We start from the raw sequence: 17,329 nt of genomic DNA, 5'->3' as shown, positions 1-17,329 counted from the left end.
TTGTATGATATTAATTAACTATTTAAATTGAATTATAAATTAATTAGTTATTTATATAATTAATTCATTAATAATTAATTTATTAAATTATTTATTAAATTAAAAATAAATATTTATATCATTTTTTATATAATTATAAATTATAATGATTATAAATTTATATATTATTTACTTGTTTAGTATAAATATGTGTTATAAATTGATAACAATAATATTTTTATCTAAGACTAGTTTAGTAAAAATATTATATAAATATCATTCATCTTCCCTTTCATTTCTCCTATACCAAACAAAAGAGAAAATCATTTCTATCCATCCTTCCATGTTTTACCAAATATATCAATGGATGGAAGATATCCATTCTTCATCCTCTACCCATCTTTCCTTCAATCCATCCCTCATAGCAAATAGAGAGAATTCTGTCAAAAGAAGCTAACAGTAGATGCTTTGCATACCAATTTTTCCTCGCTGCATTTGGGCACCATCACTACCTATCTTATCCTTCCTGTCTTTCCATGGGATCATGACCATCCTTTTAAGTGTTCATCTTGTGTGTCAAGCATGTGCTAGGTTCTAGTTGACCATTTAATAATTGAAGTGAAGGTTTAGTGTTAGCAGCACTTTCAATATGGTCATCTGGGCCAGTCCACAGTTTGTGGATCCAATCTACATGACCTACAGCATGAAAGCTTGATGGTGGGTACAGCTCCAGCCTGGTTTAAGTGACATATACAAATGATGTTTTCCTCATGTTTAGAAGCAGTTTTGTTCGTATATTAACAGACATAACCATATGCAACCAGTATTTAAATTGGTTTGCTGGTCTATCTACAAACTATTTAACTGACATCGACCAAGAGGTGAACAACAAGCTTATCAAAAGTGGGGACATGCCAAACTTGGAATTTATCTATAGCTTTATCCCTTAATAAAACCGAGCAATTATATTCTAGTTTACAATGGAATGAAAAAAACAATTGAGGCTACATTGCCAGGCTTACACGTGGATGCATTATCAGATAATCATCAAACTCTGGTTACAACCCTTTTAGAATGGGTTATGCTCCAAGACACCATGCAATAGATCAAATCTCATGTATGTAACCAACAGGGAAAGTTGAAAACTTTTAGGCCAGAAATAAATGGAAGAGAACGTAGATTTAATTTTGTACAACAGTTTCCATTACTATTATTGGAAGCAACCAAATAAAACAAACACCAGAACATCAGCAAGTGTATGTAACTTATTAATGAACTAGTACACCGAGTTGCCAATCACTGCAGGCTTAATCTACCATATGAACAAAATCTCCAAGTCCATTTTGTTTTATGATCAGACATTAGTGAAAAGGAAACAGGGAAAAAAAATCTTTCATTATTCTTATCCTACAATATAACAATGTAGATGTTGCATATCAGCTTCAGGAGGAGTTTCTGATGGTCTGATACATGGATTTGAAGGTGATAGCGTGATGCAATTTGCTAAACCTACGAAGCATCAAAAAGCAATGCCCAATAAAAATATCTTCATCCTACATCATAACATGCATCTATCATTTCTTCCAGCTCATGCGTTTGCACAAAAGATGTCTTATTTAGTACAAATCTGACTATTTACAGCAATTTTTTGCAAAGAATACAAAAAAAAAAAAAAAAAAGATGTGGAAAACAAGCAAGAGCAACAGATATTACTTAACATTTTGGAGTTAGAAAAGGGGAAATAATAATCCAAAGAGGGGTGTGAGTTCTCATCCCAGGTGGTTGCCATCCTCATTCATCATCCCTTTAAAGCTCTTTGCCAACCAGATTGCGGTTTCTCGTGGGGAGACCTTATCCTTTCCAAATGGCTTTAAAACAACTGCAAGCTCTTCCAACCTATTATGCTGCAGTAGCTCCGCTGAAAGCTCTAGCAAGCCTTCAAGTGCCTCTGCTCTCTGTCTAAAAGAATTTACATCCAGTGTTTCTTTAGCTGGAGATTCCTCTTCCTTTGATCCAAGGTTGACATCTGATGAATTTGATCTGAGCTCTGTGGAATTTGACCTGACCTCTGTGGAATTTGATTTTACAGTTTCTAAGTTGTTTGGTTTCTCCTTGAGAATATTGTTTTCTAAAACATTAGATTTAACAGTTACAGCTTCAACAAATCCAGGAGGTTTCAGGCCTGGTGAGATACTCCTCACGTCCACATCTTCTCTGACTACATTCAATAACTTCCCCATATCTATGTTCTGAACACCCTTTTCAATATTCTCAATTGTTGGCTGCTCACTGCCAACACGAAAGCTGCTGTGTCTTATGACATGAATGACATCCTCAAAAGCTGGGGTTAGATGAGCTGCCGGCTTTTCCAAAGTCTGATTTGGAACCAGTCCCTTCTCCATAAGAGTATTCTTTGGGGTAGCTGAAACAAAAGGTGCAATATCTGTTATGGATGAGAGGAGCTCTCTGACAGTAAACCTGTCGTCACCACTTTGTGTTGCAACAGGATTCTTCTCAGGCTTGATCACAGATGCATCATCTTTACAAACAAACTCCTGCTCAGACCTGGGAAAGGATGGCTCTAGGACTGAACTCAGACACAGTTCATCATTACTTGCACTACTCTTTTGCAAGTCTGCTGTATTGACCTCAGTAATTGGTGTAGGTTTATAATCATGATCTAGACTTTCTACAGATGAATAATCAACTATTGAATGTGTGAATGAAGAAATTGAACATCTTGGTGGATTAGATTCAGAAGTTTTAGAGAGCAAGATCTCATCATCATGATCAATTTTAGAGTTTGAGCTCCCTGTCTGTAGAGATTCCTGAATCTGAACAGATGGTGCTTTCGAGTTGCCTGTATCAGTCTGCATTCTTCTTGAAGGATCCAAAGAAGCCTTTTCAGATTCCTGAACCTGGCTGATGACTTGCCTGGGGATAGACACAGTTTGACTTTGACTCCTCTCATGCTCTGGAGTTATCTTCACAGGAACACCCCTGTTACCATTGTCAGTCAGGCTTGAACCGTCAGGCACAGCAGGTTTTGGTTCAGGGACAGAAGGCCTTCTGACAATACTTGGAGGTGGAAGCCTTTGCTTTGCCTTGATACGGATGCCATCTTCAATAACTTGTTTGACAGGAATGGAGGGTGAAGCCCCCTCATATCTAGGTTTAGATTTTGGGGAGCAGTCCAAAACTGGTAACTGCAACAAGTGACAGATAAAAATTAATGAAAAGGGACAATGCAAAAAATGCAGGTGAAAAATAATGGAATCTACACTTACCAGATGCTTCAAAGAGTGTGATGCCTGTGCTCTTTTTGCAGAATCACTATTGGTCTTGATTGATTCACAAGCTGGTGCTTCTGCATTAGACTTGGAGCTTGAAGAACTGGAACTAGAAGGCTTAGATGACCTAGGAGATGGTTCTGTGCCATTTTTATGGATTGGTGTACCACCAATTTTAACACGACTGGCTCTTGCAGGTGAGCTGCTCTCTCTAACTCTGCCCTCCTCTTTAAGAGCCATCATTATATTTTTAACAATCTTTGGGTGCTTAGACTCGACCTTTGGCTTCTGATCAACATGCAAGGGCTTTGATGAATTTTGTCTTTCTATCTCAATTTTAGAGACACCACGATCACCTCTGACATCTTGTGAGGGAACTGAGGCAACTCCATCATTTGAAGAAGTGACTTTTTCAACTTCCTTGTGATCACAGTTGACAGCTAACTCTGATGTGTTCCTCTCGCTTGACTGCAAACTGTCCTTATCACTGCTAGAAATGCTGCTGTTTTGGCTTTCAGACATGTTCTTCTGACCACTGCATGAAGCAGAGATGGGCTTCTCTGGTGACTGAGTTACACTTGAAGGATCAGGGGATGGCCGATACTGATTGGCATATGGTTGTAAACATGGATGTCTTAAAATTTCAGATGCCTGATTGGATTTAAATCACTTCATCATTACACAAAGTTTTGAAGATAGTATTATTTAAACATAAAGAGACCAAAAATTATGAATGGCCAACATTGTCAACCTTAAAAAGAAAGGCTTACATTTGGTCGATGCTCTGGGTTCTTTCTCAACATGCTCTTAATAAGTGTTTTCCTGCATGAAATTACACCAAAACAGATATCTTCAACTAGTTGATTCTTGCCAAACAAGAAAGCAGAAATCAAAAGGAAAAAACTGAATGGCAAGTTCACAAAACATGAGCCTGTGGTGGATATTTTTAAGTAGAATAAACCAGTATCAAATCATTCACAGAGAGAGTTGTTAGGAGATTGCCATACACAGTCAGTCCATGTCTAAATTGCCTCGCCCATAAGGCCCAACCAAACAATGATGCCAACTGATATGGTCAAAAATAATGGTAACAAAACTTTCTCAAATGTTTTATAGGAGATTTTGAAGTTTTTAAGTTGCTGGGGTTTTATGTGGGAATGCTGTAAGTGTGCATATCAATTGGAAGAAATCTGATAAACACTTAAAAGATTACGGACAGTACATTTTCTCATGATAATACAGGAAAAAATAATAAAAGAAATCTTGATGCTACTATAGTAATATGCTTATAATATAGCAGATATTCAAAAAATAGATTTATCTGATTCTTCTAGGGTTTGACTTGTTTTTTTTTTTTACAAATTTCAATCTATCTAGAAACTATTATAAACACAAGCAATCTGCTACTGTGCTTTATAACAAGGATAAAATAATAAATGATATTTAATTGAAATATTTATTTACCCAAACCAAAAGGCCGATAAGGACAAACATGATCTGAAGCCTTAACTCTGTCAAAAGGAAGTTTGCAAGCTTGGGGTCTTAGACTTGGCCATGCCAAACTAGAGAGAAAAAATAAATGAATTGTTATACTGACTATACCATGTTGTGTATCTTGTCTGCTATTCAATGTTGATTATCAACACCACTAGATTCTACCATTGTTAAGCACTTGCAACTGAAAAATGCTGAAGATACTGGAATTTCCAAGTCAAATGATAAGAAATACTAATGCATCAAAACAGAAAGAACAATTTTATCAAATACCAAAGATTAATATATGAAGACCAAAAAGTTGATATCTTTCCATTGAAAGAAGCAAAGTCGATGAGTGTGAGAAAAACAAAAAGAAACTACCCTACAATAATAAATGATCAACAATTTCATCCAAGAAAAAATGTCATTAAGCTTCAACAAACATGTAATAGCATAGAGAATACTCACAGGGAAGAAGAGTAGCAGGAAGGTAAAGGGCCAATAGAAGACCTGTTTATCTTACTTATCAATCCAGCCATATCCTGAAAATGTTTCCACATGAGTCATTAACAAAAATCTTAGCTGATATTTATGCCATAAATGCTTTGTGCCATATTTTTTATCAGAATAAGGGATGGCATATGAAAAGATGTGAAAGAGTATTAACTAAACATATAAAAAGGTACAGAAGAAAACTGATTTAAGCTATTCCGACACAAACTAATTCTTCAGAATAAGTAAATAGAGTGAAAATGTGAAACAAAGTAGATTAAGATGCATGTTAACTATTTAAAAGACTATGGAAAGATCAAGTAACTATCTTCTATAAGCTGTAAAAGGCTCTAACCTGTAATAAGACTGACTTAGAAAGGACTAAAAGGATAAGGTTCAACTACAACTTATACCATCTAGAATCGAAGCCCTAAACCATGTTGCAGAATAGTAATCCAGCTCAGTTGGTACCTTGAGATAGAAGCAGCCACTGGATGCATAACCTTATATGTTAATTTGTATCCAACACATGAGCAAAACTGTCATTGCTTATTGTGGCAAATATTGTAAAAAATCAAGAATTACAGATGGGATCGCCATGAACACATTTTGTCTGAGAATGCATGTACAAACATATACGCATGAGAGAGACAGACAGACAGACAGACAGAGTTGAGCTAGAATCCTACCAAGCCAATTTAATTCTAAATTATATCAGTTCAATTACATGATGAGGCCATTAAAATAGAGAATCTAACACTTAAAAGTTTCAAAGGTTTTCCTTTTTGGGTAAAATGAGTCTTAGTGCATTACAAACGAAGAAAAGGTGCATAGATATAATTCTCCAGATAGAATATTTTTGAGGTTGGGGAGCAAATGATCAAAGTGAAAACATATACTCCTTCGGATGACTGCTATGTCTGGCTTACTGGTGCGACTAATTCAATGTATGCCACACAAAGAAGCAATGAGAATCTGTTGTTTAATCATCAACCCATAAAGCATCTGACAGAGTATAAAAGCCCCATGGTGGGGCCTTGTGACTTAAAGCATAGTCAATAAGCAATTAGCTTTTGTCATCTCAATTTTGAACAACCTCAATGTGTGTCTCAGGGATTCAAACTTCAAAATACAAACAAAGAGTACCATATCTCATAGGATACCAACAAAGAGTACCAACTGGTACATTTTGGCATAACTAATACACCATATGGTCTGTTTTGGCCTCCAACTCTTTTGCCTTTTATTATGTTTTTATTGTTTCATTAGCTATGTTTTTTGCATAAAACTATATCTTCAATTAACAATTGAAATGTAATAAGGCTACCAGACATAAATGGCTTAATTAATAATGTTAAAGAAGCCTCCCTAATGCCTTTAGAGCTCTCTTCCACCTTCAAATGATCAAGAAGGAAAAGAAAGGGCCTTGTTACTTGCTTAGGGCCGAGTGGTACCAAGCAGCCTGGGCTGCGTCCACGTGCAAAGTGATCGCAGTTTGAGCCTGCTTTGGCTGCTTGGGCATATATAGCCATAATTTACCTGCTCCTAGCCAGCTTGAGTCCAGTATGCCCCATCTTTTGATCCCACAATTTTCTCAACATGTTGCATTTCAGTCATGGTTCTCTGAATCACTATCGGAGGTCATACCAACTAACAACTAGTTCAGTATGGTATGGATTTTTGTACGATATCATTCCAAAGCATTCTGAAACAGGAAGAGAGAGGAGGCGAGAGAGAGGAAGAAGGAGATAGGGGAGAGATGGAGAGAGAGAGAGAGAGAGAGAGGTCGAAGGCCATCGACCAGCAGCTCCAAGTGCCCCAAATTTGGCGATGGATCGAGAGGGGAGAGGGAGAGGGGAATAGAGAAGTTGAAAGCCATCAACATGCAGCTCTGAGAGCCCTAGGTCTGGCAATGGACCGAGAGAGAGGGGGGAGGGAGATGGAGATGTTAAAGGCCGTCGACAGGGAGCTCCAAGAGCCCAAAATCCGGCAACAGACTGAGAGAGAGAGAGAGAGAGAGGGGAGGAGAGACGGAGAGAGACGCTTAACTGGAGACATTGTCGTCATCGTTGTATGGCGGCATCATTTACTTACAGGGACAAAAGCAGCTAGGGTTAGGGTTTTGAATTCATGCAAGCTGCAAACAGGTGAGGGGCCTCGTTTATATCCTGGATTGAAACAATGAACCGTGCCAATAACCGACTGGTCTGGTTTGATGCTTTTCCCGATTTGGCTAGTTTGGTATGGTTCAGCTAACCAAATGATTTCCTATGAATAACTTGGGTGCTTACAATGATCTAGACTATTTAGAATTCCTAAAATCCAAAAATAAAATGTTTTATAAGTTTCTTCTTAATGGATCAGGCAGTCATAAAATGGATAGTTGGATACATAAGTTGTTTTTGAAAATGCACAATTGGCTTGGTCAATGATTAATCCTAATGATCATGATCTTTGAATTTCATAACACATAAGATCAACATAACTTGGTTTAGATTTTTCAAAACTATAAATCACATGAAATCTTTATCTTGCCCTTGAGAACTTTCATTTTATGATTACCAATAGTCCAAGTAATAACGGATTTGATTTTTGGTTTGACCATTGAAGCTAACAAATATATATAAATAATATACATATACATATAGTTAAATTCAATATCCAGTTTGCTGGTCCACGATTCTTCATACTTAACATCGGAAATAATTATTTTCATGGTATATTAATCAACAAAAATGAAAAGTTATGACACTCTAGTAGAAGTGTCCACACAATTCACAAATGTTTTTTGGCATGGCAAAGGTTGAGACTTGAGTTGCAGTTGCAATAGCATCATTTAACATGATACTTCAGAACACCATTTTCCAGGTGGTAAGTAAAAAACAACTTCCTTGCTCAATCCTTTTATATCCTCTTTCTGCAGTGTTTTGGTATCCACAAAAGGTTTCCATGCTTCAACCTTGAAGCTCTTAAAAAAAGAAAAAGAATACTCCACAGGGAGGGTGGGGGGAGCACTTTTCAGCAATTAAAATGTAATAGAGATCAGGTTTGATGCTGTGTCATCAAACTGCTGTGTGACAAATGTTAAAGGTTAAATCAGTCTTAGCCCATGTTTCAGCCAACAATAATAGAGTATCTTTTCCATGGCTTCAACAAGTCAATGTCCTTGAAAAATTATTCTTGTTGAAACTGACTGAAAGAGCACGGGGAACTAGAAATCAGCTCACAAACAATTTTTTCAGAAAATGAACACTTTAAAATGGAAGGGACACCAAGATGATGCTCTAACTAGCTCAAGCCTCAAAACCAATATTCATTTAGCTGAAACAAGTGAAATAAGGGCCAAATTTCTAAAACAGAGACCATACAAGCGTCTATCAGTTTCCGAGGTCCATTTATTTATGATTGTCCAAAATTTCAAAATAATTCAGCCAGAATATTTGGTCTCAGGCCTTTAGCCATTACTTGAATCTTTGTATGTTTTGAACTTAAACCATTTGGTGGCTTTGTAGAACTGTTGCATTATTTTGAAGTAGAGGCAGAGTTTAATTGGAGAATGTATGATGAACTTTTTTACTTAATGTCTTCCTCTGTTTAATAACAAAATATTTTTCATAAAATACTGACTTTTTGAATTCTATTTACATTAGTTATCATTTCTTTTTATTCACACATATATAATTCAAAACAATGCCCATAATAAGTTAACCATGTATCATTCATCTTTTGTTGAGAAGCAGAAAAGACAGAAGGTAAGCATGCCATAGGGTACTATTTTCCTCTCCATTATTTCACTTATGATACAATGGAGACATAAGATAAACTGATCATGTTCAGCATAAGGTGTAAGCTGGCACTAATATCAGTAAGGAACCTCTAATCGAGGGAAATATGCTAGAAGCTGACATTATTGAGAATTAATGCCATCCCATCAATTTTATAATAACCAAGAGGGGAAAAAGAAATGAAAAAAACTTACAAACGCTTTAAAAGCAGGTCGATGAGCAGCCATCTCATACATACAACATCCTGCCCATCCAAGTTCCATTCAAAGCTCAAAATTTAGTACATATCTCGAACAAAGCATCTGCAAGAACAAACTTATAATTTAGTTGTCCTACCCAGAGACCAGATATCTGACTTGAAGCCATATGGAATATCAGCAAGCAGCTCCGGACACATGTAATTGGGAGTTCCAACAACCTAAACAAAGCAAATTCCCAGCCATCAGTCTCTTAATGACATGGCAAGCATTGCAAATTCAACAGTATATAGAAAAACAACAACAAAAAAATGTAAAACAATGGGGAGGTCATTTAGCTATTATGGCTGCTCCGATGGCAAAGATATAGTTTCCTATACCCTAAAAAGGAAAAAGACTTTCCCACATTTACTTTCAATAAAAGACATTATCTCATAGCAACATTTTCTAAAACATGACATTAGTTTTCTAACAAAAGTTTCCATGTAGAAGACTTCCAAAATAGAGAGGCTCCAAAATCAGAATATCGGTATGTCAAGAGCACAACACATGAAGAGTTTACAATAGAGTCAGCATGCCATAGATTAATGTCCTTGATAGCAATCACAGGCTGGGGAAAATGCCATGGCAATCAGTTCTTTCCTTGTTTTCCATTCTTGGAGGAAGGTCATGGAATTCGTTTGAAATTCAAGAATCATGCAGACTGCAAACTTTTGGAGCTATGATGCGGTTTGTCAAGTTTGCCCCCATGAACAGATATGTTTGGATAATGTTAGCATATCTGTGCAATTTTCCTCAGAAGTTCTCTAATGTTCTCACTTAGCAGTACTTAACAACATCAAATGTACCCAGGTTTTTGATTCCTCAAACAGCATGTTTCACATAAAAAATAAGGACCGGCAAATATTGATTATTAAAACCACTGATTTCAAGAAATTTTTAAATTGAGAATTTTAAGTAAAATCACACATACAGAAGAAGCCAAATCATTTGCTTTGAGGGTTTTAGCAAGTCCAAAATCCCCTGCACATGAATAAGAAACACAGGCAAAAAATAAAAGTTAGCATTATGTTAAGAAATATATGTCTCTCCATATGTAAGGGTCCTAAGAAACTAACCAAGGCGCACATCTTGATCCTTAGTCAGAAATATATTTGAGCACTGCCAAGAAGGTTCAAAAATAAATTTGCCAACAAGAATCAGTTGATATTTTACTGTGTAATAAAAAAAAATGGAATTGCTTCCATATACTCACAAACCTTGAGGTCGCGATGCAAAACAAAGTTGGAATGCAGGTATTCAACAGCTAACAATAGTTGAGTAAACCATTTCAACAATTTCTGAGGAGCAGTAACAATTATCAATAAACATTCAGCATATAGAGTACTTGTTTAAGTCAAAATTATCCAGAATTGTCATTACCTCTTCCGGGAAATATGTTCCATTCAATCTCTTCATCAACTCAGCCCTGCCAGATGCCACAGATATAAAGTAAGGCAAACCGAGTTTCCATTTTTATGGAAAAAAAAAAGAAAATCCGATATCAGAAGTGCACTCACATATCTCCACCTTCACAGTATCCTGTAACTATACAAACATAGCAGCCCTGCATTGGGAAGCATGATCTACACATAAGCTACAAACAAGCCATATATGTATGTATGTATGTATGTGTGTTGTGTGTGTGTGTATGTGTGAGAGAGAGAGAGAGAAAGAGAGAGAGAGAGAGAGAGAGAGAGAGAGAGAGAATTCGACTTGGCTCCACTTGAGTCGATCTCCACCTATATTCGATCAGATTGACATTGGACAACAAGGGTCCCATATCAATGATCAAAGTTGTTGGATATGATCTACTACATCTAAACTATTTACACACTAAAAATCATATAATTTAGAGACTTCTAGCCTATGCATCAATTGGTCAAAATTAGATAGTGTAAATAAAATTATATGTCTTTTTTTGATCACTTGAGTCTTAGGCTAAGGATCTCCAAATCACATTTTTTTTTTGTGTATAGGCAATTCAGACATAGTAGATCACATCCAATAGCTCAAATCATCAATATAGGACCTGCATCGTCCAATGTAGACCTGATTGGATGTAAGTGGACATCTAATCGAGTGTAGCCAAGTCTAGTTCTTTGTCTCTTTCTCTATCCATATGTGCATGTGTATGTGTGTATATAAACAAGCTAAATATATATGAGTTCCAGCTGTTTCTTTACAAACCTTCTCCACCCAAGCTTCCTTGAACTCAACGATGAAAGGGTGTTGCAGCCGTGCAATGAGAGCCATCTACTCTCAAATTTTCATAAAGATTAGAACACAATTTCTAAACAAAACCAGAACAAGCAAACAAAATCCCATCTATTTCACTGACCTCTTGATGAGCTGATCTTCTGCAGCGCTCGGTTTGCCTTGCAAGCCGGATTTTCTTTAAAACGTACCTGAAATCCAAAAACTCTTAACCAGTTGAACAAAGACCCCCGAACTACAAAGAAATAATCCCAAAATAAACAAATTTAAGCTAAAAGCACCGATGTTAACCTACTTCTTCTTCTCCAGCTTATGATTCACTAGAATCGCCGCTCCAAAGGCTCCTCGCCCAATTTGCTCCATGATCTCGTATTGATCCATTCGAGACTCCATGGATCTGAACCACCAATGCAAATATATTGTAATATATCAGGAAACCTTCTCTGATCCCCCCCAAGAGCAGCTTTTTGCTCCCACCTGCCACCACTCTCCTCAGTCCCCAATAGAAACACCCTGCTCCATAAATCTTTAGCTCATTTAGTGAGATCCCCTATAACTTCTCCAACTACATCTAATCCTCAGAGAAATAAAACAATTAAATCCACATTTCTGACTCATAAAAAGACTGAGGTCCGAGATCCGATACTGTTATAAAAGCAAAACCAGACGAAAATTTTCCCAAATTGAGATCCAAACTCCACCGAAAACATTAGATCGAATCTACCAATCCCAGAAATCACCTCAAAAATCCACCTTCATTTCTCTAACAATCGGAATCCCATAGATAGAACTGCTAACCACCCGATCCCTCACCACCTCTCCCACATTGCCCAAAACATCGCCTTTCCACCTCCTCCACTCCCGGAACCAGCCGATTCCCCTGTCCTCTATCCCAGACGACTCCGCCACTGCCGCCGATCACCGGACTATCAACATCGGGCGAGCAAACGCCATTTCTCTCTCCCGAACGCCGGAAGGCGAATCCAGCGGCGGGAAAAGATCCAATCGAGATCTTGGAAAAGCTCTCTTCCGCGCCGCTCGATCTCCAGCAGCGTCGGAGGGCGAGGGCCGCAATGCGTTTGGGGTTCCGATGGGCTCTTCTGGAGCTCTCCCTCCCTCTCTCCCTATCTCTCTCACTCCCGCGCCGGAGCGAGAAAGCCTTCTTTCTTATTTATGCCCTTTTTTTTGGGGGGGGTTTCTTTTCTACGCCTCCTCCTCATTTTAAAATTGTTCAGTGGGAGAATAATATATAGCTGAGGAAGCTCAGAGCACCCACTAACCATGGTTGAGGGCAGGTAAGAATAGACTTAATTACTTGATTTTGGAGTTAAAAAAAAAAAAACAAACTTAGGTTCTCTCTTCTCTCTCTCTCCCTCTCTCCCCTGCTGCAATCTTCCAGTGGGGTTTTCAATGGTAGAACAGTGGATTGTCATCTATGTCCTTGCCGGATAAGCATGATGGTAATAAACCTGAAAAGGAGGAAGGAAAGAGGATTAGGAAGCTCCTTTGGCATAAATTTTCATGATAAACATGATTCTAAATGAAGATTTAGAGTACAAATGGAAGAGACCTACGTTGTGATGCATGCAAAATGATGCAGTGGCCACATAAGGCAATGGTTGTTATGTCATGTCTGCGCAAAGACATCATACAATTGCCATAACAACCACTAATAATATATTAAATGTGATACTTTTTGTATTAATAATTTCATACATGAGGATGTTGATATTGTAGGAAATGTAGAATCTTGTAGTATGTAAGCAATGTTCAAGCAAATATGATAGTTATCACATGTGCATTGCAAATATATATGGCCACTGATGAGCATTTTGATATTAATCTAGTACATTTTATGGATAAATAAATGTTAATTTATGAGATGTTGTACTATAAAAACATCAATGATATTGTCAAATAGTATGGTTACTCTTGTTATTTTCATTCCAAAAACAACATGACAGTTATTGTCTTCCAAAATGAAACGACCGAACTTTATGCTCAACAAATTGCATAATAGTCATTAATTCGATTGCAACAGTAAATAACTAAACTTTAAGGGTTATTATAACTGAGAAGTAAGACTGCAGGTACTTTTCCCAAGTGGTCCCTTGATTGTGACGTGAATAACCTCGAAAGAGCAATCTTGTTGGCAGATTAAACTTTTGGATGAAGATAGAGGTCCTCATGTGCCTATTTAAGGATGGCATTCTTTTTCTTTATGTCTCCACCAAGATAATTGGTTAAATTGTCTCTCATGAAATGGTGCGAAGTACTCATCAAATTTCAAAATCCTGTTTCTATTAACCAGATGCAGAAAATGACTAATTTTTGCAAACAAATATCTACGAAACCAAATTAGATGCAATTAAAAATAGAATAAATGATATAAATCTCTTTCAATTTTTTATGATTTATATTTATATTCTAAATATTTTAATTTTTTTAATTAAATCTCAAAAATTACAAATTGATTGTAACGTGGCCCAGATGTCATCCAAGCTCAAACACAATTAACTGCAAGTATAAAATAATTAATATATTTTTTTTATTTTTATTCATGCCAAAATATAGCTCACATAACAATCACATATTTATGAATTTTTATTAGGGATGACAATCGAATCGGATCAGATTATAAACGAATCGGATCAATACGGATCGGATAAGAAAATCATCAATCTAAATCCGATCGGTTTATTAAATGGATCAAAAATTCAAATTTGAACTTGACATGTTTATTAAACAGATAATTCGATCCGATCATTTAATCTATTTATTAAATAGATTAAATTACGTTAAACAGGTTAAACAAGTTAAACGGGTTAAACAGGTTAAATAAGTCGATTAAATTGATCAGAAATATGTTAAAAAAGTTTTAAATAAGTTAAACGAATCTTAAATGGATTAAATAGGTTAAACAGTTCGGATTAAATAGGTCAGAAATAGGTTAAACAGATTAAACTTGTTAACTGAATTATCTGATTCAACCTGATCTGAATATTAATCGGTTAAACAGATTAAACGGATCAGATATCTAAAATTTAAATTTGATTCAATTATTAAATAGATTGAACGGGTTGATCTATTTATGATCTAAATCCGGTTAGCCTAAATTTAAATTTGTTTATGATGAATCAAATATGGGTCAGATTGATGGATCGAATTATATTTTATCGGTCTTAATTTTGATTGAGGTAGATGGATGAGGTATATTGTATTCAAAATATAAATTTTAAAATTTATTTTGAAAAATTAAAATTTTGAGAATATAAATATAAATAGTGGAAAATTGAAAAATGCGTCACTACAATATTTTTGTTTAAAATATGAGACTCGTAAATGGCATTTCCTCCTATCCTTTTGCGTTCCAATATGCCGACAGCGCCAGCTCACGGCACGGATCAGAGACATCGATTCTGGTGCTCCTCGGAGCACGTTAAAGAAACCTACATGTCTCTACGTGGCATTCTCCGAGTTCAAAGTAGAACGACCCTAGGGCGACATTTATGGCCCAGTGTCAGGTCATTGTTGCACTGCCGCACTGGTAACGTGGTGTGGGTCCCAGTGTAGTACAAAACTTGGACGAGGAACGTGAGGTCCATTGAATGAAGGGTTGGGATTAACGTGATGGATCGCGGGAGCATTGGGTCCTTTGGCTGTCAGTCAACGTCCGGTAGGAGGAGGGAGAGACAGCCAATCGTTTGAGGTGGTTTGAGATGAGGTCCAACTTACAAGAGCTGTCAAGGGCCGAGACAATTGAAACATTTGTTTAATGTGTCAAAAATTATGTAGGGGGCTCACTAGACATCTCAGATGCAGGTGATCATCTAGCATCTTTCTTTTTGGTTTTAATATCAAATCTTCACTAAAGTAATTACATAATGCTTGTTTGGATTTATGTGTCATGCATGATTTGCTTTAGTTTAATGTCTAACTTAATGCTATTGGTAATAGTCAGAGGTGGGGTAGGTTGAACATGTTATGTCAGATCCTAAAAAGTGTTTGTATAGATATGTATCAAGTCAAATATGATATGAATTTTAATATATAGCTATAGGTCTAGATGTATAAGGTATTCAACTAAGATTAGACTTGGTATCGTGTCTAATTTTTTTTTTTAAAGAAACTGAAAATGGACATTGCGAAAGAAAAAACATGAGAAATGAATAGATCAACGAAAAAGATGTTGGGACTGAAGAGGATGACAGAGAAAGTCACGAGAGAAGAAGGTAGCAGCAAGGAGTTAGGAAGAAGAAGATGATAATGATCTCACGGAGGTAGAAAAATGGAGTCAAGATTATCAAATTGGGTAGAGGGGATGAGAGAGTGGGTGAAAATTAATTTTTAAAAAAAAAAGAAAGAGAAAGTTTTTTACTTTGATTTTTCTTCGAAAATAATGAAAGTTGTTTAAAAAACTAAAAAATAGAAATAACATAATTAAACATATTTTCAGCATTGAATTTCATATTTCTATTTTCTAAAAAATAAAATAGAAAAAAAAGATACCAAACGGGGCCTTAGTATGCCTCTTTTTTTTGTCCGGTTTGCAGAAAACTAGAAAAGGCACATTTGGTTTAAGTTACAAAGAAAGGAAGGGAAAATCATAAAGCAAGGGAAATAGCAAGACTAGTGAATGAAATAATTTTAGGAAGACTGGAGAAGAGAGAGCAAGATTCATGCAGGAATTTGTTATCATTTGCTCAGGAAACACGAGGAAATGAGAGATTATTAGGTGGAGGTTATGTTAGATTTATAAAGGAATCAGGTGAAGGTGGAGATTAAGCTAGGGAAGACCATGATTGTAACTAAAGGTTGTCATCACTGTAAGCACACTGGAATTATAGACAAAGTAAATCTATGATTGTCTTTCTATGCTATAACCATAATTGAGCTAACCATGGATCGATACATACACATTTGCATAGCCACATATATCAATTTTACAGGGGCTTGCAATGGCCAGAAGCCACCTTATTAGGCTTAACTGGAGCCATATAACAGTAAATGTGGGTAAAACATGCACATCTTTCCTTGCTTAAAGGAGATGCCAACTATATCTAGTAGGAATTGTATTAAAAACATGATGCTTATATTCCTCAGAGATAATACATATTGCAAGAAAGTTGGTTATAATGCTATCACTCATGTTTCAGCATACCTAATGATTCTTTTTTTAGATACTATGCACCGATCATGTATGACAGGCAAAGGAGACCTTCATTATCAGTTCTGTTTGCCCTTCCAATGTCAACATTAGGATCTAACCCCTAATAAAGAAAAAAAACATAGTAGGAGAATAGGATAAGCAATGATAAAAGTGTTTGATGCATAAAGGCAACTTGAAAAGCTAAATTTGAACAACAAAAATTTACGTTAGTCAATTATGCTTTTCTTTTTTTTAAAAAAAACCAATTTTATCAAATATAAAAATTTTGATCATTATGTATATGGTACTTAAAATTTTGAATCTTGAAATGTCATAATTATTAGAATTTTATGCGGCAATAGAACTAATATGAAGAAGAAACCATCGATGTCGTCCACGATCTCTAGAATCAACCTACTTACAATAACAAGAAAAAATGAGTTGGATGTGCCTCCCACTGTCCATCAGCAGCATCTTGGGAGTATTTCTGATAGGAAGGAACTCGCAAATTCTCAGGTGAGTTGGAGATCAAGTCCACAGAAGATATTTTTTTATAATGTATATCATCTTTCAAAGGTAGTATCTGAATCAGTCATAAAGACTGAGATAAACATTATCCACGATGGTTATGTAGAGTTTAACTTTATCATAATAACCGTTAAGTATATCTTTATCACTTTATTGGAAGCTTATTTTAGTTAGAGT

General features: G+C 36.1%; 1 protein-coding gene across 1 annotated transcript; it reads right to left on the bottom strand.

Moving 5' to 3' along the window:
• Nucleotides 1–1,509: 1,509 nt before the first annotated feature.
• On the bottom strand, nt 1,510–12,677 carry LOC105060423 (serine/threonine-protein kinase Nek5). The gene is made up of 14 exons (XM_029260540.2): nt 11,771–12,677; nt 11,600–11,666; nt 11,449–11,514; nt 10,779–10,825; nt 10,642–10,687; nt 10,479–10,559; nt 10,338–10,380; nt 10,193–10,242; nt 9,359–9,440; nt 9,217–9,266; nt 5,214–5,287; nt 4,040–4,091; nt 3,267–3,920; nt 1,510–3,185 (listed from the first exon to the last, which is right to left on the bottom strand). Exons 1-14 carry the CDS (start codon nt 11,866–11,868, stop codon nt 1,749–1,751), a joined length of 2,847 nt encoding a protein of 948 aa, XP_029116373.1. The 5' UTR covers nt 11,869–12,677; the 3' UTR covers nt 1,510–1,748.
• Between the last annotated feature and the right edge of the window lie 4,652 nt (nt 12,678–17,329).

Source organism: Elaeis guineensis, chromosome 7, assembly GCF_000442705.2.
Source record: "Elaeis guineensis isolate ETL-2024a chromosome 7, EG11, whole genome shotgun sequence".
In the NCBI taxonomy this organism is placed as follows: domain Eukaryota; kingdom Viridiplantae; phylum Streptophyta; class Magnoliopsida; order Arecales; family Arecaceae; genus Elaeis; species Elaeis guineensis.
The sequence above is the reverse complement of the archived record's forward strand: the minus strand, read 5'-3'. Positions and strand labels throughout refer to the sequence as shown.

Excerpts from the sequence above, each read along its gene's own strand:
- LOC105060423 (XM_029260540.2), bottom strand. The coding sequence starts at position 11,868 with ATGGAGTCTCGAATGGATCAATACGAGATCATGGAGCAAATTGGGCGA. Across the intron at positions 11,515-11,599 it reads GAAGATCAGCTCATCAAGAG|ATGGCTCTCATTGCACGGCT; the intron begins GTCAGTGAAATA and ends ATTTGAGAGTAG. Across the intron at positions 10,560-10,641 it reads GAACATATTTCCCGGAAGAG|AAATTGTTGAAATGGTTTAC; the intron begins GTAATGACAATT and ends ACTGCTCCTCAG.